At 30.5% G+C, this 27,462-nt stretch overlaps 1 protein-coding gene across 1 annotated transcript; it reads right to left on the minus strand.

Annotated features, from left to right (window-relative positions):
* Window positions 1-380: 380 nt before the first annotated feature.
* On the minus strand, window positions 381-16,655 carry LOC148310877 (trissin receptor-like). Its single transcript, XM_088257623.1, has 6 exons — window positions 16,496-16,655; window positions 10,480-10,624; window positions 8,904-9,063; window positions 7,796-7,993; window positions 4,003-4,134; window positions 381-1,849 (listed from the first exon to the last, which is right to left on the minus strand). Exons 1-6 carry the CDS (start codon window positions 16,653-16,655, stop codon window positions 1,328-1,330), a joined length of 1,317 nt encoding a protein of 438 aa, XP_088113749.1. The 3' UTR covers window positions 381-1,327.
* Between the last annotated feature and the right edge of the window lie 10,807 nt (window positions 16,656-27,462).

Consider the following 27,462-nt stretch of genomic DNA (forward strand, 5'->3'; position numbering starts at 1 on the left):
GGAAATGGAAAATACTAGCAATGAAAATTTGTGAAAACTTGCCGTCGTTTGAGGTCAAAATTATTTTAAGTCAATTATTTTTTTGTTCGCTACTTCAAGAATAACTTTTTCCATCTAGAATCATGAAATATATTTTTAACACCTCTTCATCGATCTTTTCATCTTATTTGTGATAAAAACTGCTTGGATTGCCTCTTCAAACGTATAATTGGTCGCGTTAATGAATATCATTCATCAAAACACGACGATTTTCTCAATCGTCCCAGGGTCCCTTAACACTTTCAAAGATTATATTTTCAATGTCGAAATGATGTGATATGTATTAAAAATAGAATTATTCACATAAATAAAACCAATAAATAAATTTGTTTTTTTCGCCTGTTCCCTATTTCGAATGCTCACTATTAATAACAAATTGATTTTATTTAAAATTTAGTTATAACTACATATAATTGAATATACTTTTTACAATAGCTAATTATAAAGTATATCAGATAAGTATTGTATTAACACTTGGGCACTGATCAAAAGCTAAAATGAAATCATGAATCAAAATAAATTTCGTCGAAATGTGATAAAAATATCATTGTTAGTATGCTAATACTATGATTTTATTAAAATAATAAGACCACAAAATTTTAAATAAAATAGATACAGATTTATTGATTTTCTTATTATTTTTAAATTTACATAATGAAACATACATATATCATCAAGATTTTGAATTCGATCCAACGAGTACTTTACAAATTTATTAAATTAACTAATACACAGAAAACTATTTCCAGCATTTGTTTGGATTTTTTTCATAAAATAAATACAACGAGATGAAAAACTTTTTAATTAATTAACTCTTTCCATGTAATTCAATATTCCAATTTTACTCTTGGTAATATTAACACAGCTCTGATACAATATTGTAAAGCGAATAAATAAGAAATCTGAGATAAAATACATTTAATTTCATAAATAAGTACACAACTAAATAAACGTTATCCACGTCCAACTTTTCCCATTCACGCAGTCTTTTAAAAGGAGATTCATATGAAATAATGAAAGTAAAAGCAATATAATTTGCGGGATCACTTAACAATAAAACATTTGAGGCAACGCACAAAGTTCGAGTTTCTCCTCATCTCCACAATATTAAATTACTTAGAATCTTGATATTAAACGTTTTTAATCGTATACGAGTTCGTATTTACACGCCATGTAGTATAAAATGTACACCCTGTACATAGTCAAAATTTCATTCGGCGTTAAACCCTCGGGGTTGAAATTCTTTCATCTCAATCATACAGGGTGACTTGGCATTCTTTATTAACTTTCAAGAATCATTTCCACCGGCTGGTATAGTAGCGGTGCTGCAAGGAGCGCGCGTGGACCTCGTGGAGCTCCTTCTCAGGAGAGATTGCTGGTGGTTCCCGGACTGCTGGTTCAGCCTCATCTGCTTCTTCTTCTTCTGACTGCTGGCGCACTCGCAATGCAAGAGCTCCTGCATTCCTTTCCTGAAGTTTCTCGACAGGAAAGCATAGAGCAGAGGGTTGATGCCCGAGTTGAAGTAGGTGATGAGGAAGGTGAGCGGCGTGAAGAGGGCGCTGAAGTCGCTGCCGCCCTGGTAGTTAGGCGACCAGGACTGCCACATCTTGCGCGCGTGGAAGGGGAGGTTGCACAGGGCGAAGGTCAGCACTACGATGATCAGCATCCGTATGACGCCGCGCCGCGCACGCAGTACGTTCTTGGAGAGGTGGTTGAGATGGCGGCCGCGCAGCGCGTTCCCGCCAGCGGGCCACGTGGACACCACAGCGGGAGTGACAGTACCGGCTACCGCGCCTTCGGACAATGGAACCTACAAATACATTACTATGTTAATAGGAGACGTATATTTGTGTTACGTGATTACGCACATACTGACTGTAAACGCGATTGTAAACATGTGTGTAATTTCTTCTCAGTCTACCAAATACCGTTTTATAGAAAAACCATCTAGCAATATGGGAATATCATCATATTAAGTAAAGACTTCACGTTTAATATGATGAAAAATAGAAAATAAAAAATAAAAATAAAAAATTTCTGATAATTAATAAAATGATAATATTGATAGGTACATACATACATACGTTTATACCTACACATAATTGAAGAAATTTTATACAAATTTAATTGTAAATATTATTTGAATTATTGTTTTTATTTATATATGCTTACCCGTTCCAAGGGAAGACCAAGATAATTGATCAATTCAATCGTATTATTTATTCATTTATATGTATTTTACAAAAATATATAGTTGTATAAATTATCTTCATATCTATGAAAAAAAAATGTGTTAACTTATAATAATATACTTTTATAATAAAATCATTAATTGTATGCTCTTAACATTAAAAAAAATTGGACATTTTAGAATACCTATTCTGAACATGAATAAAGTATTCTTGACGTAAATTGTCGTTTCATTTGCAATCTTGAAACCTTTACCCTCCCTGAGCACAAAACCAATTCCAGCCCCTTTCGACCTTAGATCTAACTTGCCGACTTATAAGGTATTACTTACTTTACAAACAAAGAAATTGATATTTTTGTCGACAACTCGTATAACTTAAGCCTGCTTTTTCTTAATAATTCTTCATTTTCGGAGGGTAATCAATTGTGTTTTTTAAGTTTTTAGGTTTAGGAGTGTAATATGTTTGATGGGCTGCAGATTTATTCTAAGGTGCTAAAAGTGAAAGATGTTATAGTCCAGGTAAGTTACACATCATCCTCAAAAAATATTTCAAAAACACATTGAAGGAGCGGGAGAGTAGGGAGCGGACACCCCAGGGGTGGGGTATTAATTTTATTCTGAAGTTTAACCTAAAACATAACTTATTTGCCCGGACTTTTACTTTAATATATCCGCCTTGATAGTGTAGTAGTCAGCACGTTTGGTTACTGTATTGGAGGTCCCGGGTTAGATACTTAGGGGGTGTTAAAAATAAATATAACTGATTTTTCACTGACATGTTTATTTAATATTACCCTGAAAAGTGCAGGGCTGATCCCCTTTCTTTCACTCCTTTTAGGAACACAGCATCATTTAGACGATGCAGTGCCCTATGTACCGTTAGATAGAAGATCAGAGAGAATGACTGTTATATGGAAAAGTGAAGGATACGGTTTATCTCGATCTAATCGTTATAATTTAAAATCCTTTAATGTATATAGCGTTTTTTACTATCAAAAATATAACTATCATAAATTGAATGGGATTTTTTTTTCATGCAAATATTGTTGTGTACATTTTTTCATCATTTTTGTAAAGTTCGTATTCGACGTTTTGGAAACAGACACTAATATCATAGAAGCACGCGATGTAGAGTGGCTTCATTAAATCCCTGAGGGACTTCTGATGTGATTTTTACATTGTTAGAATTGAATCCGAATTGAATGCTACAAATCACAAGTATCTGTGATCACTTTGTCAAATACATTATGAAATTTTTTTTTTTCAAGTTATTAAAAAATAATTTTAAAAAATTATCAAAACTCAAAAATACCAACGCCTCGAACATCCAACATTCAACATCCACCGCCACAATTCAATAAAAGCAGTCATTCACAAAATACGATATGTGTTTTTTTTGTGATGACTGCCTAAAAACTCGCTATTCGAATCGAAGACTATTTGTGGAGGTCCTCACCAAAAAGTTAAAAATTTACAATATTGCACAAACAATCCCTTAAATGCAAATCTGTTCTGTTTGCTGTATCTTATCGAAATCCTAATTAAATTTGCGATAAAACGTGGCTAATACTGTGTTAAACCAATATGAAATTATTGAATCGCACCAAAATGTAACAATTTTACAAGCTAGAATTAGTGATTACTTAAAATCATTTATAATGGAAATGTAACGTTTTGGTGAGGACTCTACATGTAGTAGTTTTGACAATATACTTTTTACTTGAAACTTCACGTATTTGGTGGTGTCATAAAATAATACTGACATAGCTTACTGCCTCGGGGGAGGAGGTTTGCTTGGGGTCGGCGGGCGGGGGTGGCGCGGGGGTGGCGGGGACGCGGGAGATCCTCCTCTCCATACTGCGAGCACTGTGCCACAGTCCCATGGCTATTCTCGTATACAGAACCTAAAAATACACAATTCCGAAATGATCATGCTCAAATTTCAGACCACGAAAATATTGTACTCCCCGAGTGACTTCATACAACAAACTCTGAACAACAGCCGATTCTTTAAATTTATAGAGTGATGTTTCGTATAACGAACTTTCTTTTCATCCATTTCCTGACTCACATAACGAACTTCGCTTCACATAGCGGGCTTTATCGCAGTTAAGAGCTGACAACTGAAAAACTCCGAGCGCTTCTAGCTCAGCAACATTATGAAGGTCAAAGGAAAGCTTTATCTGACAACAAGAAGGACCAATTAAATCAACCAATCTCAACTGCCGCCATCAGACACTACTCAACATAAGGCTGATGTTACACTATCATATTTTATTTTAAGAAGTGAATTTTATTTCTTGAATGTTTTTGGCAGATACTTTGTGGCACATTTTATGACCATAAGTATAAGTATATATAAGTACACAAGTGGTTAAAACAATGTTGTTTAATTTTATAAAGTTTAATGAATTTTATATTTTTATAAATATTTTTTAATGTTTATTGTTATGGGAAAATGCGTTACACATTGCTTCTGAAACGAATTAAATACATTATGCGAGTCATCATTGTACAGTGATTTATTTAGTCTATTTGGGTTACCTAATGATCATTCGCTGAATTAACGAGTAAAATAATAAAACGTTTAAGCTCCAGTTCATTTAAAGCTATTGTCCACTGAAAACAATCCTAGATTATTAAGTACATATCAACTGGTTAGTATCAAAATGATGTATCTCCTATGCGCGATGTACAGTAGATACATTGTTTTAACACGGAGAGAGGAACCAATCAACCTGGAGAACTTGCGTGAGTAGAGTATTTTACACGATTAACAAAACCGCAACAATACAAAGCTTCGCCCGAATACTAATATAAGACTAAACTTTATACCGAGGTTTCTCTTCCAAGGTATAAACCATATATCTTTTTAACCACTACAGAAAATAATTATAATACTTTATATAAATCTCTTTGACAATGGATAAAAACAAAGGTAGTTTAAAGGAATTACAGAATGTTTTATCTCATATTAACTTTTTTAGGACTTTTAATAATTTTGAAATAGAAAAGCAAGCTTTTATTTTTAATGTTTTCATAGTTCTCTATATGTATACTCAAGGTTTTTTTTAAACAACAAAAGGTCACGGAACTCACTTCATATCACGCTTTTTACTAAAAAAATAGATTCAATTATCATTTAAATATTCAATACATTACCATTCTTTATCATTATGACGGATGATATAAATTTAGATTGCTATTGCGTTAGCACAAACATTAATTCTTCTATTTGATTTTTTTTTTAAATTCAAATTCCGTGAAAAAAGATGCCGGAACCCCGTTCCACCGCTTTACATGAAAAAAAAAACTTTTTATTTGCTAATAAAATAATAACTTAAAATTAGTATTTTTTATATCTTTGAAATATATTCTGTACTTGTGGTTGAAGCAGTTTTTGCATTTTTGTCAGGAAAACTCATCGTTAAAAGCTGTTTTTTTTTAAAATAAATTACAACATTTGAAATTGTAGCACTATAAGCACATTATATATTTGAGGAACATTAGAAGATCCTTTGGATAAAGGTAAGTAATATGTTAGATGAAAAATAATTCTTTACACAGGTATCAAGAAGACCGTCATAATAATGTGTCATTGTAATGTTATCAATCTGTTACACATGTTATTACTTGTTCTTATCCATTTATCTTGTGATTATCCCGTATATGGAAAACACCCATTTCGTCCGGTTTACCTTTCATTTTTCATAATAATTTGCTTGGTACGTCGTATTTCTCATCTCCAAAATATTTTTTCTAGATGCTATGTTTTTTTCATTCTTCGTCTTGAAAAACATTTTTATAAAGGAAGCTCAGAATAATACTGTTGTAACAAGAATCATTCGTCAAAACATGTTTGTGCACAACCCTCAGTCGATATTTAAAATGACACCCCGTAACTTGCATTTATGACATGTTTATTGTATATGTAATATGTAGTTACAGGTTTAAATGTTAAAACATAAATTTAGAGTAAATATTAGTATCCGCACCCTAATGGTATACTATTGGGGTGCGGTTAAGGGTTTGAAGAAGAAGAAATATCATTATGGGTGCTGTATTCTCATATTTCCATTATTTTTTAAATAAAATATTTGAAATGTGTATTCACTAATCCGCATATAAATATTTTTTTTATTTTTAGCTTTGATGCTTGCAGTCTCGGTTCGTTTTTGAGCACTTTTAGGGCGTAGTATAATGTTACCGTCGGAAATATAGGAAAACATATTTACTTTCAGATTGGCTTTTAAGGTAACACCACAAATAAGTCTGTCAGATCAAAATTCACAGATGATATATAATGCTACCAAATGGGTGGCAATGTATTATCTCTGAATTTTAAGATTCCCGAAAGGTCCAAGAAACACTTGTAGCAAAATTATCATATTACAATGTGAACATTTTTCTCACTTTTTTTGTACGTTTTGTTATTAATAAATTGTACGGGTCTACACTTTTAAAATTCAAACCGAAGCACTTTGATTCTTTGATTCGTTGTCATTTAATGAGTATGGGAGTATCATTTTATCATACACTTAACTTTGGTTCACCCTGTAGATTCTCTCGAATACAATTGGGTTAAGGTACTGTTGACGTAACTCTATGATTCGAATTCATTACAAGGGCTCTGAAATATCTTTCTTACATTGTTCATTTTATATCAGATAATCATTACGTTGACATGTTTGGGTTTGTATTACATCAGCTTCAGGACACAAAGTAATGGAATCGGAGATTCATTTTCATTTCATGAAAAAAATGAGAAAAATCTATTTCTTTCACACTTTCAGTACATAAATATTTTTTTCAAGGGTAAATATATATTATTTTCATGCTTTGATTTTCACATTTTACCTTGAATTCCTATACCTGTTAAAAAAGAATGTTAGTTTTGCTGATATTTTTCAAGAAAATGGTATTAAAAACATAATAAGCTAAAAGTTTTCCTTGGAAAAAAGGGAATAATGCGGGTAGATTGGTAAACACGCAACACCGAAACTAGCATCGCAGATAAAAAAATATTGATTTAAAATTTTCATTATAAAATTTATATTTTAGAATTTATTATAAAATTTTCGTTTATATTTTCATTCGCTCATCGATTAGTACCATTGTAAAATTGGCGTTAACGTTGTCTTTTTTTACTCTCATTGGGAGATTTACATGTTTAATTAGTAGATATACTTACAGGAATCACAAGAAGGGGTATTACATAAAGTAATGCTAAATTGGTTTACTTGTTTAATTACTAGATATACTTACAGTCATCACAAAAAGTAGTATCACGTACATTAATGCTTTATTATTTTACTTTTTTAGTTACGAGATATACTTACAGTCATCACAAGAAGTGGTATCACGTACCAAGTAATGCGATATTACTTTACTTGTTGAATTACTAGATATACTTACAGTCATCACAAGAAGTAGTATCACGTACAGTAATGCTTTATTATTTTACTTTTTTAGTTACTAGATATACTTACAGTCATCACAAGAAGTGGTATCACGTACCAAGTAATGCGATATTACTTTACTTGTTGAATTATTAAATATACTTACAGTCATCACAAGAAGGGGTATCACGTACAGTAATGCGAAGTTAATCATGTCGAATAGTTCCGAATCAAACATTTTCCTCTTTGCATAACAAATTATCTCAACTTGGCCGTCTTCCAATTTATTCGTCAAAGTATGGATAAATATGAATTTAGGGGCGCTATAAAGGGCACTGGTTATCCATACTCCAACAATCACGAACTACAAATAAAAAGAAGTGTTTTATGATTAAAATATAAGTGTTAGAAAATTTGCATAGCAAATACGAAACAAATAAAGGTCTGAATACTCTAATCTCGAATCGAATCGAATAATGAATAATAGATTAACACAAAACCTTTGCAATCTTCCATTTCCACAACATCAAAATAAAAGCAGTTTTCTGTGATCCTATTAAAAATTTGACCTGGAAACGAAGAGTTCAACAACAAAATAGAGATTAACTGGAACCGCCTGTATCCTACACTCGTACTCATATATTATTCCGGCTTCTGACCTGTTCACTTTCAAGTGTTTTATGTACTAGTCAATCCCAACTTTCCTCGACTTCTACTTCCAACTACATTCACCTCGTTCTTTCATCATTCATTTGTTTCGTATGTCCAAAATATCTATAAAAATCTTTCATAATTTTGAAGGAAATTCTTATTTATATTTTTTATTATTAATGTATTTCTCGTTTCTAATATGTATTATATCTTCTTGCGCACTCTCTTCAGAAACCGAATTTCGAGTTTATTCAGCCTGCTTGTATAATGCTACAATTACTTCACACGACAACTTCCAGCGTTCCTTTAAAATAGTTATGGAATAAAATAATTACGAATGATGTGGAACCAAGAATAAATTATACTATATTCATTATGAATGTCAGTAAATAATGGACATTGGGGTAATTTTACCAAAAATAATTGAAGTTTCAGGTAATTATTTCCAAAAAAAATATATATATCACAACAAATTTTCCACAGACTATAATTTTTTTCTTAATTTTTTTAAGTTCTTGAATCTATTATAGTTTATATTTCTTTCTTTAACACATACATACATTAAGGTTTAACATACACATTTGTGTTATTAGGTATTCAATTAAAATATTTTTATAATTTACCTTCAGTCTCCTCGGAGTGAGTATTTGCTTGCACGTGATGGGATGGATTATAGCAAAGTATCGCTCCATGCAGATTACTACCAGAATAAATATGGATGCTGTGTAGCTTAGACAATTTGTGAACTGATACATCTTGCATAAGAAGTCACCGAACACCCAACTGTTAATAAAAATACATCATTATTCCTTTGGCTAAAGCATATCCGATATAAAACACATTATTCTATTTGTAATGAAAATATTTTTCATAAATTTAATTCATTTATAGTAATCGAAAAAACAATATTTACATTATGACAACTCAACGTCGATGAAGAAGAACTTAAAAGTTTGGATATTTTCATGGCATACTACCTGTCATAGGCCGGTTAAGTGAATATCTTACGTACGTGTAAAATTCACCATTCTACCGTTGATTATTTTTCAATAGAAAAAATAATCACATAAAATTTGATGGTTTTTAAGATATATTTTTTTTTCACTTATTTTATAAATACAAGTATGCATTGAAGAACATAATTAAAATTTCTCATATTTAAATATGAAAATAACAATAAAACAAAATAAAATTCATTGATATCTTTTTATTTTTCGATGAATTTCGAAAACGTTTTTTAGTATTAATTTTAAAAATTTGTTCTCATCTGAAGTGAATCAAATTCAATCATTACTTACTACTTCTAAAGTTTATCTTAAATACAAACTTAAAGCTGGGTATCCACTACATTAAAGTATCCGAAAGTTTCCGAAGGAGATGTGCTTGCGACAACTGCGCAAACAACGCGTTTTGCAATATGCATTGCTGTTTTTCGCAGTATGTTCGGAGTCGGTTCCGGGTACAACGACGATGTTTCATTCCACCCATGGAATGAAACGCCGTCTTTGGAGACCGACCGTAACAAGCTCGGATCGTGTGAACGTATACTCGTACACCAGTGGTCGGCAACTTACTACCCACGGGTAATTGAATTAAGAAAATATGATGATGATTTTTTATAAAAAGATTTATTCATTCAAAATAACAATTATAAAAGTAAGGTGAATAAGTAATTAAGTTTTTTTCAAGCACTTATTAATTTAAAGATCTTCGTCAGCATCTCTAAAGTACAGAAAATGATCACTTGGATGCAATAAAATCATGTTGGGTGACATAACTATAAAAAACTATGCTTAAAAATTCTATTTGCTCTCTAATCAGCATTTGGTTCGACATATTCCTGTGATCAAACATTTTCGCTAATGAAATGTGTCCAGAATATGCTGCAAAATAGACTTACGCTAGCAAATCTTGATTTCTGTGTTCGACTCAAGTTAACCACATATTTGCCAAATATATTATGAAAAAAATTTCTTAGAAAATTCAAAACCAAGGTAGCCACTAAAAAAACATTTTTTTACACATGTCAAATGGATTTTTGCCTAGTCTCTCAAATGGTTGCCGGCCACTGGTATACACTATACAAAGCGATTGGGGAACGCTACATGCTCCCGAAAGTACTAGATACGCAGCTTTACGCAATATTTTTTTAAATCATTAACACATAATTATACCGATTTTCCCATTATTTATCCTCACCTTGGTACGATGTATATTGACAGATTTTGAAATACACAAAAGATTCCCACGCACAAATCCGCCAGAGCCAGATTGGCAAGGAAGAAGTTCGTTATTGATCTCAGTCTTCTCGAAAGTGTGACGACTAATATGACCAGCAAATTTCCTGAAAACAGACCACCAAATTATTGTCCAAAATAACCCTTCCATCGTTCAGGCCACCCCTACGTGACGTGTCGTGAGCATACACCTTTGTCACCCTTTAAACGTTTTTATCGACAAAAAATGAAGCGTGGTAATATCTACTGCCTAAAAAGTGTTCCCCTTTTTTGTTGCTTACCTACCTACAAAAACAATATTCCCTTGTGTTTCGTTATAAAATTTGCTGCCGAGAAATACAACACGGGTTATATCGAAGTTCATAAATAATTTCACAGTAGGATGGTTTATGTACTCGTACATGTATAAACCACAAAACAGTTATTTTATATTGCTTGAAATCAAAGGAAAGGAAACCTTGAATTCTTTTAATATCGGGCTTTGTTTAGTAACATGCTTATCTATAGCTTTTAGAATATTTTATGGAGCTTTAAATTAATATAATTAACGTCTTTTATTATCTTAAACTAATGGGAAATGTGTTATGGTGACGTGAAAGGCTTCTTTATGGTTACTGTACTGCTTTAAATTAATGGTAAATTTCTGGGTTAACGTTATTTATAAAATGTGTATATATTTTGCACAGAACATTCTATTTATGTTTTAATAATTACATATATTTTCTTGCTTTCTATTTGATTACTTTTAAATTTTGGCAAAACATTGCATTCATACATGCGAGTTTTTATGTGACAAATGTTTTTACCTATGACATGTATTTTTACAGAAATGGCAGTGCCATCGATCAAACATAACAGCAACACGCGCAATATCAAACATTTCTAATGGCGGATAACGTGCTTCTTGACAGGTACTGTCAGTTAGCATTTTCAATGCTTTCGATTGCATTGTTGTTTCATGGATTTAATTTTTTCTCAAGCATTGTGAAATGAAACATATAAGAAATGTGTTTTCTTTTATCTTAATTGTTCATTTAACTAAACTGTGTAATAGCAACGTTTGCCGGGTACAGCTTGTTTTTTTTTATAAATTAAAAACATACGGACATTTACCACAATCTCATTCGATCGTGTGATTTCATATCGTTTTGACATCAACTAGAATAAAACTATGATTTCTTAAACATTTATGTGAGATCATATTTCATTGAAACAACCCATAGATATATACGTAGGAGGGGTCGATATAAACATTTCAGGTTAATGTATGCAAAGTTTTCCTACCCTAATAACTAATCCGTATATTACAAGTTGACAACAGGCGTGTGGGAACTATTTTACCAGAAAATCTACATAAACGCTTTCCTCACAATAGCAGTTTAGCTACAACAAATGTCAACCGTACTAAACTGCTCGTAGATAAAGTAAGTTAATGATCACATTTCACTCGTTACCAGAGAAATAATTAATTCTATGTGTAACAAGTTGAAGAAAATTCTGCTCATGAAGTAAACCCACCGCCCAAGTTTACTTAAATTGAATGGGCACACTTATTTCTATTCCACGTTCATAAGATAAAACTATAAGATTATGAAAACTTTTGCTGTGAGTAATTATTTTCCCTTTGCTCGGTAACCTTTTACTGAAATTATAATTAAATGATAAGAGCTTTATCCCTATTGTTGTTTTAAAAATAAACATTATTTTAAAATACGATTAGGTAGAAATAGGAGTTTTTAAGTAAGGTAATATTTACCATTTATTATGATATTTACTTAGACAAATATTTCAACTCAACTTGAGGCAAGTCAGAGTGGCTTGTATTTGTAAATGAGAATCAAGTTATGGTATTAGTGCCCAATATACAATATATTTCATCTTAATTTTCTCTTAACCCAGGTAACATTTGACGTAACTATTTTTTCTTAAAAGGCCGTTTTTGTATTGAAAAAAATTGTTTTTATTCGAAATAGGTATATAGTTTTAAAAAAAAATGAGTTATTGAATGGTAAGGAGTTTTAAAAAATCTGGTTTTTAAATATGTTTTTATTATAAATCAAGTCAAATTCCAACATATATATATATATATATATATATTTTAAATGGGCTTGTGATTTGAACTCTCGAGATCTAGGCCTTAACTTCTCTTGGAAAATGTAGAAATAAAACAATTATATTTCCGAACTGAAAAAATACCTCGTAAGCTCATAAGTGTATAAATGCTAAAAAAAACATTTAACCTACAAAAAATAATGGCCATTCGGTCCAAAAAAATAGTGAGAAAACCTAAACCCTTAAGGATTTTACTGCCAATGTATTATAAAGCAATTACTAAATTCAATCGATGAAAAATATCTGATTTATTTCAAAGTCTTTCAGGCCATACTGTATTATATTTGTAATTCTTATTTCACAATATCAAAATCATATTTACTCATATCTCATCTCAACATCAATATCAGCAATGAGAAAACAAATAATAATCCGTCGATTTATATTATTTCTTCGGCTGTATACATGAAATAAATTACAATCCCACGCCTTTCCGCAAGCGAATAAAATTTCAAGAGCATTTCATCTCTTTTCATTGATTGAAGATTTTTTTTTATATTTTATTAAAATTAAACACTTGAATATACCACTTTAATGAGTTTTATTTTTATTTACGACTAGTTTCGAAAACAACAGATGTGTTCATCTTCTGGTACAAATTAAAACTTAAATTGTTTTAATTTGTACCAGAAGATCCCTGTCATTTTCGAAACTAGTCGTAAATAAAAATAAAACTCATTAAAGTGGTTTATTCAAGTGTTTAATTTTAATAAAATAGTCATGTAATTCCACAAAGTTAATGCCGAATCAATAAATAATATTTTTTAATATATTGCCTAATATAATACAAACATATGTAGCTTCCTAATTTTATCGGGAATCTAGTATTTTTTAGTGTTGTTAGTAAGCTGCTAATATTCGCAAAAAAATTAAGGGTAGACATCTTTCTTTAAACAAAGTAATATTGTTTTTTTTTTATATTATTAGCCTGTAAAACCCGAAAAGAAGATTTAAATTTCAATTTTTTTTTTTTTTATTAATAATCGATTCAATTTTTGGGCGACATCTTATCTAATCAATGCCATGTTGAATTACTTATTCTGGCTATTATCAACATTGATGAATTCTCAACTAAACTAATTTCAAGAATTCATAAACGAATTTCAAGATTTTTTCAGCCAACGGATGAATCAATCTAATAGTATTACATATGGATCGATATGTAACACCATAAAATCATCCATAGCCGTTAAAAACCATTATTTCATTCAACTTTTGAACACAAAGAAGCTTTGTGATTTAAGGAATCATAATAATGTATGTATTGATCACCGATTTATAATATCTGGAGAATTTACGGATGCACATAAAAAATCTTTATTTTGCCATCGGTAAGTCATTAAAAACCCGACGTGAAAGTATGCAAAGCAGAACATTTTTTTAAATATTCTAATGTTTTCTGGAGTTTTTTTCATATTCTCTCATCATTTATGCAGCACCCCACATGTAACCTAAATTACCAAAATCTACCGAGAAAAAGTCATAAAAACGCGATAAAACTTCAGCAACAGTAAATGAATGCGATTTATCATAAACAATACTAACTTATAAAGTTATTCTCATGTATTTTTATGTCGGCAGTATTACAATTTTCGTTGAATTCACACCATAACGTTGGATATAAGTAAGATTTTGTAATGGTTTCTTTTGAAATCATCGTTTATGAAAAACATTAAATCAGAAGATAAAATTCATAGTCACTACAAAATACCGATACTATTGACGTGTTTCTGAATTAAATTCTGAATTAAATAATTTAAATCTTGTTATTCTATGTACGTTTCCATAAAGTATGTTAATTGCGATTTGTGTGTTTTGCTGGAAGGTGCTTTCTTTTGTTATGTTAGAATAATTAAATGCATATGTTAGTATGGTTTTAGCATATTATTGTTTTACTGTCATAAGTTATAATCTATTGAACGTTTCCTTTGTGGAAGTCCGTCTTCCAACCTTTTGATGACAAAAAGAAGAAAATGTCAGGGAGTGTTTTATTTTAAATTTTGTTCTATTTTTGAGCGTCATTTTCCGTTTCGAAAAATGCGGGCATAATTTCAAAAAAATTACTGAATCTCGCAATAAACTTTTCCCAAAACGCTTATAGTAAAATGAAAATGGACACTTGTAATAATATGACGAAGATGTTTACTGGGATTTTCCTAGTTTTGGCTGTATTTCCGTTACTGGCCAATGCTTTTCGACCGTAAAAGCTGTAATCATTTTCGTTTATTACCATAACTCGTACTACTTCTTACACAAAACCGTTGTATCTTGAAATTTATTTTCACCACACCTCCTGCCTTGATTTGTGCTTGTAAGTTTTTGTTTGCTTTCATCATTAAAATAAGCTAATCTCTCGGAAGCGTACAGAGCCGGGCGCCGAAGCTCTGCTGAAGTATTTCAGGTTAATTAAAAAGCTTCCTTTAATGCTTGTGTTTTATTAAGCGTAAATCATTTCTTATTTGTAAAATCAAGTAATTCATGTTTTATTTTAATCTTAATATTAAGTAATTCATGTTAAAGTTCATTATCTAAGAATCTTAAGTTTAAGTAATATGGCAAGTGAAACAATCGTAATTAATTAATAAATCATATTTGTAATAATATAATTTAATACTTGTATCCAAAGGTGCCCGAATCCGATTTAAAGAGAGTAACCGTATCGAAGTTTTCCTCTTGATGAATAAATAAGAGACTTTTGTATACACTTAAGCTTAGGCGGTTGTTGAAAGACGATAGTCTCTCCCATCTCGATTTTTTCCTTGAAATTATTCCGCCCATAGGTCTCCACTTCTCGATAAAAGGGCTAAAACCTCATTTTCCGATGAATAATTTTTACATTTTAATATAAATATGTAATTAATACCACATTTATAATGAGTGTGTATCTAAAATCCATTGGTGAACATCATATCAGATTCAAAGTTACGTAAATCACGAAAAATATTTATCGAAAGCGAAATTCTTTATTCTTCAAAAAATAATATTTGCTTTAACATTTTACACGTAACATCACTCCTCCGAATTACAAAAATCCGAACTCCTAAAAGCCATATTCATGTTACCATAATATTTGACTAAGGCGGCATCTCAATTTGGTACGTTTTATAACTTTTACAACTTACATTTATTTTTGCACCCACATCCATAATATTTTATTATAAATTCTTTGATGATAAATATTTCATACTTTTTTATCAAACGTGTATTTTTTAAATATATTTGAAACTTTTTATTTGAAATAACATTAAATAGCGATAAAAATAAATTTTACAAAAGTTGGTATAAAAATACACTCTTTATAAAAATGTATACCTTTGTGAAATTAGGTACCTAATAATAAAACAATAGTATTTATGTACCAGCGATTTTCCTAAATATAAATTCATTACAAGTAATCTTAAACACACTTTTTAAACCATATTTCAATGATTTAATTTAAAAGAAATATGATCTAAATAAATTATTAAACTAAGATATTATTTTAAATATCTTTCTTAAATTTTCGTAATCCTACGCGAATTTCAGCAGATTATTTGAATAAAAATTTGCCTTATTGTTTTTTTTCAAAGTTTATAAGTATTTAGTTATTTCTTTAAAACATTTACATATGATTAAAAGTTTAAAATAGCTGTACCTACACCCGTATTGTTCCTTACATGTATATACTTACCACCCGTATTGTTCTCGCAAATTGAAGCGTAATATCCTAGTTCTGGCAATGATTCTTTACAACTCGCAACGGCAGAAAGAAAACAATAAGTACTCCTATGTATGTACGTAGGTACTCTTCTTTGCTCGTGAAATAGACAAAGCATGCACAAAGTATGAGATGTACAGTGATCAAAAGAACTGGGACTGATACTTACCAAAAAAGCAACAACAAAAGACAATCGTGTAGAGAGTGATGAATATTGCTCTAACGTCAGTCCTGTCGAATATGTACTCTTGTTCCTGGGGGAGAGAGCCGTTTCCCATCTGGGAAGTGTTCCTCCACTCGGGATAGCCCTCGCTCCCGTTGGAGGGCATGCCTCTCGGTATAATTCTTCCTTTGTGAACACTACACTTATGTTATCACTTTGCGGGAGTACGACCCGCGATTACACATGCATATTCACTTTTTAAGTATTTCCCTCTTGATGATGACGTTTTACGTATGCACATATGATCTTCCATGCATAATTTTACTTATTCCTTTATTGAAATTTTAAAGTTAAACATATTGATTTTTTTATTTAATATTAGACAAACAATTATTGGTAAGAATATAAATATTTATTTTAATTATTTTTTTTATAACCTTTATAATGTTTAAATACTTATACTTTTCTTCAACCAGTTTTTTCTTACCTAGTAACAAGCCTAAAAACAGGTTTTCATGAATTGAAAGGTTTCAAGTGAAACCAGTTCAAATGAAAATAAGAATTCCCTGGTAAGAAGTGTCTGAGATATCATCGAATATCTAAATGACCTAATTTGTAAAAACAAGTACTGTTTTGAGTGATAATGAAAAATATATCTCCGTCTTAAATGGACTTTGTCTGCAAATGTCTGCCTCCATAGTGTTGTAGTTACTGCGTTTGGCCATCATACTGTAAGGCACCAGGTTCGATTATCCCGGACTGGGAGCTGAACTGGTCACATTGCCTTCAAATAATTAACGATCATCTTAACATTGAAGCAATTTGATACGGTCCCCTATGCACCATTGTGTGTGGATGAGGGTAAGAAGAAGAAGAATTTTTAATCTTTACTTTATTTTGGTAACCGCAACACATTTTTCAATTTGCTGGATAATCCCAAGTTTATCCGAACATCCTCGTGCGTATGTAACATTAATAAATAACAGCAACCCGACCCGTGATTTAACAAATTATTTCCACGTTTTAAACAACCATTTGATCCCAAAAAAGTATAGTCATTTCCTTCTTACAAACAGTTTAAAGAAATAAAACTACCATTTTTTCACTAGTTTCTCAACAAAGTAGTACGGAAGAAGAAAAAATATAAAACGTAGCGTAGCTGCCTAGTAATCTCTTATTGTTGCGTGTTTATTTTAGTAATTACGTATTATATTGCATATATGTACTAATATTTATACATGTGTATAAATATTAATATATATATATATTGTGATAAGTACGATTAATTTGGGTAAGTTTGAACTCCATGGTAACATAAAGCAAATCTCAAATGTTTAATTGGCAGTCATCCCCGTAATAACTGATGTGGTAATATTTTTTTTACAAAAAGAGATTTCTCGTCAATTGAATAAATGATTTAATTTTTACAGGTTAACCAGTCTATATTTTGATTTATTATTGATGCAAACATATCCTAACATCCAAACATACAAATTTGATTGGGATTTAAAATGGTGTTGAATATTACCCTGATTTGATAAGTGGCTTTGAATATTCATTTATTTTAGAATATGTATTTATTTAATAAATGTTTGTATGTTTTTGATGCGTAATGTATAAAATACCCCAAAATACAAAGGTGTTCAATTTTAACATTTATATTTTTATACATGTATACAAAAAAAGTATTTTTATAATTCAGTCACTCCATTACTAACTGTAGTATGATATACACATGACCGTGTACATGTAAGAATTGAAAGCTGAAGACACGTACACTAAGAGTGCTTTCATTAATTCCAAAATTATTTAGATGGAAAAACATTGCTTTTTGGAAATACATGGTAACTACTGAAACGTGATAAATTACCTCCTTCCTGACCCAAATCATCGAAACTTTGGAGGTACGTGACCAAAGTTGTAATACTATGTATTATTATAATACTGTTTTGATAGTGTTTAAATCTTTATACACAAAAACCGGGTTTAACCTCGTAGCAGGTTCTTACAAATATTTTAAATTTATTTCTCAACAGAGAAAAATAAGTTTTCGATAAGGGAATGTGGAATTCTAGGGATTCACATGAACTCTCAAGTACATTGACTTCACAAAACCTTTCAACGATGGAAGCACTGAAAACTCGGATGTAAAATATGAAACTTTCATATCAAACAGATTTATTATATAATATAATGAAACAAGTTTTCAAAAACTGGTAATTTTGTTGTTAAAACCGTATAATGCCTTACCCGTACCCAATGGTGCATAGGATACTGAATTCTATAGAGGAAGTGTTATCATGATCGTTAAATACTTGAAGGAAAGGAGATCAACCTTGCACTTTAGGTAGCAGTCCAAAATAGTATTTCATTAATATAAAGGTGAAAATTTATACTTATTTTGACCCACTTGGGAATCGAGCTCGGGACCAGCCCGGTAGCCAAACACCCTAATCACTACACTATGGGGCCGGATATGCAGAAACACGTAATTGTAATTAGCTTCAGAGTAATGAATATGCGGTACTGCTTTTATAAAACTTGCACTAACATGATTATTACGCTTTATACAGATTTTAACAGAAGTTTTAATATTGATTCTAGTAGGTACTTTCCGAATAAACATTCTTTGATTGCAAATTAAGTCATTTCTAAAACTATATTGAGTATATTAATTTAAGCACTCTCATCGGGTTGGACATTTAATAATTAAGAATCCAAATTTCTCAATGTTTCGGGTTATGGTCCCGTGGTTAGCGTCGCGGACTCTTGAGTCAGAGTTTCTCGGTTCGAACCCACTCTACCACAATTTGATACCTAGTTCTAATAATGAGCCGCTTAGACTCACAGCAATAGTTTCAAATTGAAGTATTTTTGCAAATAATAAAAACACAAATATTTATTTTATCAATTAATAATTAAACAAACGCGCCGATTTTGCTATTCTCAATGCATACATGTAAAATTAAATTACAATCAAATTGTTGTTTCATTAACGCTACATATAATTTACTTTTGACCCTTACTATTTATATTGACAACATATTTCCACGGATAAAAAAAAATAGTAAATAAATAAAAATAAGAAACTACTCCTTCATCCTTCAATGTCCCAAGGGCACATCTTTCAAATTTAGACTCAGCTTCACATACTGAGTTTAAAAATTATTCGGAATGCATCGAATCAAATGTCCCAATAGATTTTAAGAATTACTGATATTTACCAAGTAAAACTTAAATCATAAGTAATTCATTACAAAACGGTATCTTTGTTAAATATACTATTAAAACTTTGAATTCGTATACCAAAGTTAAATTTCGATTAGTATAAAGTTATGATAGAATTTCTATGATTAGGGCTAGCACGACTTTTCAAAATAGTTCAAAAGATGTCGTTCACATCGTGACTTATTTAAAGTTCACGAAGTTGAAATTTATTATAAACTGAAGCAGATTATTAGGTGTGGGACTTGTAACTTTTGCCTAGCTTCTCTTGTCATTTCACTTCAGTTTAATGGCAGTAAGAAAAGGAAACATCAACATAAAAATATTCCACCGTTTTCGGAGACTAAATTTACTATTCTGAGCAGTTTTACTGCAGTACCTAATGCAGCAAACGTGCTCACAAAAATGAATTATTTATTAAAGTAAATGAAAGCTATTGTAAGGTTTTAGTTTTTTTTTAATTATGGGGACTAACGTTTCATGATCATATTAAATTATATTAAAGTATATTATCGATTACTGCATATCAAAATATAATATATTTAAATTAAAATTTGTTCCACGAGGAGTTATTCAAATCAAGATTTTTATTCGATATCTCAACATTGATATCACTGACAAAGAAATTATGTGGTTAATCTTTTTACTTGAAACATAAGTAAAAATTTTAAATAATAAGTAATGTGGTTGTCAAGCATAGTTAGAATAGTCAATGTTACACAGTATGTAAAGTGATCACGTATACCAGCCAATCACAGATCGTAAGCTCTGTAAATGACCTCTATATTTGTTTTCATCTATGTTGAGATATCAATAAAAAAAAATTATATAAATTTAGTTACTTATAAAATTGTTAAACGTTGTGGAAATGGGCGAAGTTTTTTTTTCATTGTTATTTTCATGTTTCAACAACTCATGTTTCTTTTCTCGCCGGTTACAAAAATCTCCCCAGGCGTCATTTTAACTTAAGTTTTCAATATTTATTTTATGTAGAAAGTCATAAAACATTCTCTTTTTTGGGAAACTCGTTTTTTTCAAGTCTTACGTTTAAGTACCGAACATTTGATATAGACATAGAAACATTTGGCCTTGGATCTCAGATTTTTCTCCGCTTCCCCTTGCATGTGTGAATTCAAGCGAACCTAACTTCTGTTCGACCTTATTTTTCGACCAACTAAGTCCAGACATTTCCGACATCTAATTATTTGGCGATTGTCAATCCTCCTTTGATCGTAACTCCCTGGGGATCTCTTTACGGGAGTCCAATCCAATTTGAGTAAAATGTAATTCATACAAAAAAGTATACAAATTCAATCATTCATATTATTCAAGCTTTGAACCCATTTATTTAATTACAAAAATTACATTACCGGTTTGCATTAGCTGTGCCACATTATTATTATTATTTTATTTTTTGATTAAATTTATATTCATTTTAAAATAAAATGGTTCAAGAGTATGTAATATTTTTGTTTATTCGTATGGCACTTACAGAATACTATTTCCTTATTAGCTATCCCCTACTATATTAGTTTACTCGTATTTGCATAGGTCTCATTTGTCTTCATTAATTGCACTTATTATAATTATCAGAACCTTTTTTAAAGGTAAATAAATGTTTTTACACTGTTTTTTTTCCTTTTAGGTAAGTTTTAAATATGTATTCAGGATTCTCCTCAAACTTCGACTTAGTTTTCCCAGTGCCAAGGCACGTTTACAAACGGAACGCCCCAGCGATTTCTAGATGAGATGGTATTACTAACACTCTTACTACGTATTTTTGACAAATAAAATTTTAATTCTCTTCCTTAAAAAATATCGTTTTTAAAAAATTCAGTTAAATTAATGTACTTACAATATGCATCGACAACCGGTTTAAAAATTCCAAACTCATAAATAAACGTCCAGGGCCGGAATAATATGGAAATTATTTTTTTGACAAAGTAGTGACGATAATTTTTCTGTACTTTTATTTAAACGAATTCGTTATTTTGAAACTGCTTAGCGATCAGTACTGTCAGAAAGCTAATTGTACCGAAAAGAAAATTAATTAATATTTTTATCGAATAGAACTACAGTGAATAAGTAAATAACGCGTTATTTTTTCACCATAATTCTAACCGTAGGCGTAGGGTGTAAGTAAAAAGGAAAGATAATAATAATGCCATTTGATATAATGCCCTAAAGCAGGCATATATTATGTAGGTTACACTGTCTTAAAAATGTTTTTAATGTTTTATCCCGCAGGCGTATTCGGCGAATATTTTAACACTTTTAGTTATTTCAAACGATCTCACTATTAACTTGTTTTCACTAATGCCGTATCAACATATCGTACGCTTAAAAGTACACAAATGGAAAGCAAACATTTTAGAAAATCAAGTTTCATTTCTTGTAACGCATTCTATATAGGTATGATGAACACTTCAAGATGTTTCCAAATGTAAGGTTCAGTTAATTTTTTATTAAACGTTAAGATATGCATGTACCTACATACTTCTAAAAGATAAGACAACTTATCTTTTATGGCGCTTAAATTAAAATAGGGTGACAGGAAATTCAAACCAATGCATTTTTTTACTTACTAAATAAAGGTACGTAGCCTACCCTTTAAAAAATTCAATCATCGATGGTTTTCATAAAAGAAATATTTCACTTGTCCATTTTAACAAGCCCAGGACTCACTTCACTTCACCACAATATATTTTTTAATGCAAATCCGTTGAGAAATGATTTTCACTTAGGTACGGCATTGCCCACAATTCCGTTCTGCATTTCGTTTATTTCCATGGAGTAAAATTCTCTCGCATTTAAAAAACCGAGAAGGCGAAGAAAGCAAAACATCTGGTTCAGTGAATCAAAATACGTGAACAGGAATGAAGGAGAGCGCCAAGAAGATAACTAAAAAAAACTAGAGTTCATTTTCTATTTCTATCGTACTTACTCTTTTACATTTTCATCGTCTTACATTTTTTTGACTTCTATTTATCTTATTTAACGTCTAAATATCTTATTTTCTTGAGATATTTTATTTTAATTAATTTTTATTGAATTGTCCATTATTTAGCAACGCTGTACGTGTATTTGTACAGAAGGGACCTAAATCATTCAATTAAACGCCAATTCTTGCTACCTCCATTAATTACCATTGTATAAAGTATAGAAACTCAAGAGACTCTCGTTGGTACTCGTAGAGCGGAGGCACAAGCATATCGAGTCAAATACGACTTTCAATCCAGGCCGGTCACAAGGAAATTTGAATACGATGCCTGTGAAGGCACACAGTAATCCTACAAATATTGAAAACGAATTGAGGTTGATTCTTCGTTGTGTAATAAGAATTTAATATTCTCGAAATCAGTAACATTAAGCAGGTTCCCAAGTCTTAAATAAAACAATACAAGTATATCGCTTTTCCATTATAAAAATCAGACATTAATTACTTTTTTAAAAATACTCAGGAAATGTTGGATTTAATCTTTTTAAATTTTTTATAAATATATAAATATATATATATATATATATATATATATATATATATATATATATATATATATATATATATATATATATATATATATATATATATATATATATATATATATATATATATTACATATACATATATATTACATTCCTAAATGTATACAAAATTTACAGTAAAATATAAAATAAAAAGATAAGTCTAAGTAAATACTCAAAATTTTAAATAAATGTAATTTTGAAATTTCTGTGCATCAGTAATATGTAGTATATTATCCGTCCGCCTCCGTAGTCTAATGGTCAGCATGCTCGGCTACCGTTCTGGAGGTCCCGGGTTCGAATCCCAGAGGGGTCAAATAAATATAAGTGATTTTTTTACTCTAATATTTATTCAATATTACCCTGGACTGGTACCTGAAGCGGAGGGCTGATCACCTTTCCTTCATGTATTAACGATCGAGATAACACTGCGTTAGTATAATGCAGTGCCGTATGTACCATTGGGGTGCAGATAAGGGTTTGAATGAATGAAATGAATGAATATTATCAGTTATAGAAAAAGAAAACCAATGCCGTTTCGTTTCTTATTGAATTTGAAAAATACAATCAATCTCATGATTGTGAATAGTATGAATGAGTTTTCTTTAATTTATGATTGAATTTTCTGTGTAGCAATCTTGATCTGAAAATCATTATTCGATCTTTTATTAAAAATTGAGAAAATAATATCGAATTCTCCTTTTATCATTAAATACATTTTTTGTGATTTTAAAGGTGTATTTTAAAACAACGATTTCATGGACTCTATCAATACATCAGATATTTAAGCAAAATGAAAATGTTCTTTGAAATTCTAAAATTGTACAGCCTTACAATGGAAGAATATTTTTTAAAATACCAGATAAGCATAACAGCAAACTCTAAACTGGCAGTACACAATAAATTCCCGGCACCAACCCTAATGTATAGAAATGAAGCATAGAGTTGGCAAAAGAATAATGAATATGGACTATTATAGATTTTTGAATGGCAAATAAGGAAACAATACAAGGTTGAGATAAATAAAGAATGGTGCGTTGAGATGGTTTGGAGATGCGGATCGAAAGAATGAGGAAAGAACTGTAAAAAAATATGAGGCAAATGTTGTTGGAAACAGGAGCAGAAGAAGACAGAGGAAAACTTGGCATGATCAAGATCGTCAATTACTTGAAAGTAGTCGGGTCAGGAATCGGAATAATCAGCGAGTATGTATGAGGAAGAGGTGAAGAATTTTTGCAAAGACAGAGTGGTGTGGCGTTCGATTCTCTCTGCCTACCCCTTCGGTGAAGCGGCATGACGGTTAAATAGTTAGTTAGTCAATTTTTTTTAAATAAAGCGTGGGTTGTGAAATAATATTTAAAATATGTTCTCTAAAGGAGGCAATAAACAATACAAATAAAAAATTAATAGAAGTTTAATCAGTCATTGATATTGACCATAAATCCATGAAGAACTGGAGAGAAATAATTGAATTTTAGCTTAGAGCGTTTCACAATTCAATGAAACATGTTTTAATATAACAGTTTCATTAAAATATATCCTATTTAATTATAAAATGTATTTTAAGTTCAAAAAACAATATCAAATATCATTTTGATTATAAAATAAATACATAGTGATAACGTGCTTTTATAACGCAATTTATTTGGGTCATATTTATGAATAAATTTTACATGTCTTAATCATCTTACATTACAAAATTAAATTCTCATTATTTAAATTGTAATTTTCAATATTATTGCTATCAAAAATGATTTTTTTTGGCTTTAGTTTCAAAAATGTCGCTGACATTATGCTGACGCTGATGTGAATTGTGAGGTAACTAGGTATGCCCAGAAAAATTGTAAATTTACCGTCCATGATAACATACAATGATCGAGTATTGATATTATTTTTTGAAATTTTTCACAGAGTTTAAACCGTTTCACAGTCAAGTAATACAAATGTAAGCTCATTCTTGCATTAATACAATCATGCCTTTTGGCATAATGTCAGAAAAATAATTCATTTCTCCGTGTTAGCTCCCTAAGCATATTTATGAAATAATTTGACTAATACTAAATGACTACTGAACCCTCCACATATTGTGTCCCGCATAATTATACATCCAATGACCTAAACCTCGAAGGCACAATTTTCCAGTGACTTGAATGCCATTGTTAAACTAGCCATTGCTGCTGTTCTCTGTTTTCTCTTCTAAATTGATTATCCTATTATTCCATTGCCTTTTTATTTTAAGTTATAATTAGTAAATACCACAATTTCTTTAAATCTATTGTAACACTTACACAACAGATTTTAAGAAATCAATTAATGAAATTCCATTTCCTGTCTATATAGCATTAATGTCCTTCACCACAATTTGGTGCTCTATGCACCATATGGGAGAAGATAAAAGTAGAACAAAAGAATGGCCTTTATCGGAAAACCGTCAACAACGATATTCGATATTTTTATATCAAAACTCGTGTACTGAAACCACAAACTTCGAGTACTGCCAGTGTTTAATAAAAAGTGTTATAAAGTTTTGGGTATTACATCCAAATCAACAAGAAATATCAAACGGGATTTCGGATAACACTTCAACCTTAATAAATCTTGAACTTAAGATATTTCTCTGTTCTCTCACCCATGATTTCATAAAACTTCAACATTTCCTAGATAATAATTAAGGAGTACTCTAATGTTACTAAGTAAACATTTGCAAAACCGGGCGTGATCGTGATGATCATGATAGAGGTAAAGTAACATTTCAGCCCCCAACCCTTACCCGTACATAATAAATATATATATATATATATATATATATATATATATATATATATATATATATATATATATATATATATATATATGGATATATATATACATATTTCTTATGTGCCCACGACCTAGTGGATATTCAGAGACGAAAATGTTATCATCGGTTCCAACCAGATGATGTTATTGGGTGACAAACGCAGACTTCGTAAATATTCCATTTATAGAAATGCTTTCATTGTATAACATCCTCTGCGTTCCATATAATATTCGGAGACGTGAAATACTAGACCACGTTCACCAGCCAAAAGGTAGAATTTTAGGTTTTTGGTCCATAATAATCCAACTAATGGACTTAACTTTTTGCAACTGAAGCTATGTACAGTATTACACAATTTGTTCTACTAGAGTGTGGATATTTATTCGATATTAGAATTATTTCACGAGATTTTTTTCTGACAAAAGTAAATGTGAGTAAAATGTGAATAAAAAAATGGACTTCATCGTATGTATATTCTCAGATGCCAGATATTTTTTAGTATTTTGGGCCCTTAATTGGTACTAGTAAAATACAAGTATGTTTTTTTTATATGATTTATATGGATATCAGATACATCATATCAGGAAAATAACAATAAAGCATTCATTGTTATTTTCCTGACTAACTGTCGTATCCGCGTTTACGTACATTTTTCACAAAAAGCGTTTTTTACGATTGCTGTTATTACCATTACTAAATCTGAAATTATATCACGCTTATTTTTTACGTCTTGACGTTTATTTATAGATAGATATAGATGAGTAAAATATTAAATTAAACGTTATTTTTATTTTTTAAAAAATTAATAAACATATGACTTTTTCAATTCTTTTAATTTTGCAATTAATCGATAAAGGATACATTTATGATACTTAGTGCATATACAATCTAAATAAATGTGACAAATCTTACACTTAAACTATCTTTTGTCGAAATATAAGACATCTTTTACAGAGGAGATACATAAATGTATACTTAAACACATTTCGTGTATCATCTCTGTAAAAATATAAATGAACATGACTGTGTCATAGCATATACATTTCGAATATTTGCAACACATAAACACCCACAATAATATATTTTTAGCTAGTAAAATTGTAGGTGAACACGTGAGAACAGGGTGGAAATCAGTGGCTCCATTACGTCTGGACTTAATTATGTAAAATGGTTATCCTATCAATACATAATTAGTTTAAACGGCTGAATAAATGTATTTATGTAATTAATGGCCTGTTTTACCCCACACCATGTAATACGTATGTATATCATTAGATTAGAACGCGTTCCGGAATTGACCATTTTGCTGGAAAATAGATACCGTCGGAAATATTCATCATTTTCATTTTAACCAATTTATTACTGGGCTGTGCGAATGTTCATATTTATGTATGTAGATTTATAATGTACATAAACGGGTGTATAA

Source organism: Brachycentrus maculatus, unplaced genomic scaffold (genome assembly GCF_059751285.1).
Source record: "Brachycentrus maculatus isolate JH-2025_06_01 unplaced genomic scaffold, ASM5975128v1 h1tg000086l, whole genome shotgun sequence".
NCBI lineage: Eukaryota > Metazoa > Arthropoda > Insecta > Trichoptera > Brachycentridae > Brachycentrus > Brachycentrus maculatus.

Excerpts from the sequence above, each read along its gene's own strand:
- LOC148310877 (XM_088257623.1), bottom strand. The coding sequence starts at position 16,655 with ATGCCCTCCAACGGGAGCGAGGGCTATCCCGAGTGGAGGAACACTTCC. Across the intron at positions 10,625-16,495 it reads CTTTTGTTGTTGCTTTTTTG|GAAATTTGCTGGTCATATTA; the intron begins GTAAGTATCAGT and ends GTCTGTTTTCAG. Across the intron at positions 9,064-10,479 it reads TCAATATACATCGTACCAAG|TTGGGTGTTCGGTGACTTCT; the intron begins GTGAGGATAAAT and ends TTTTATTAACAG.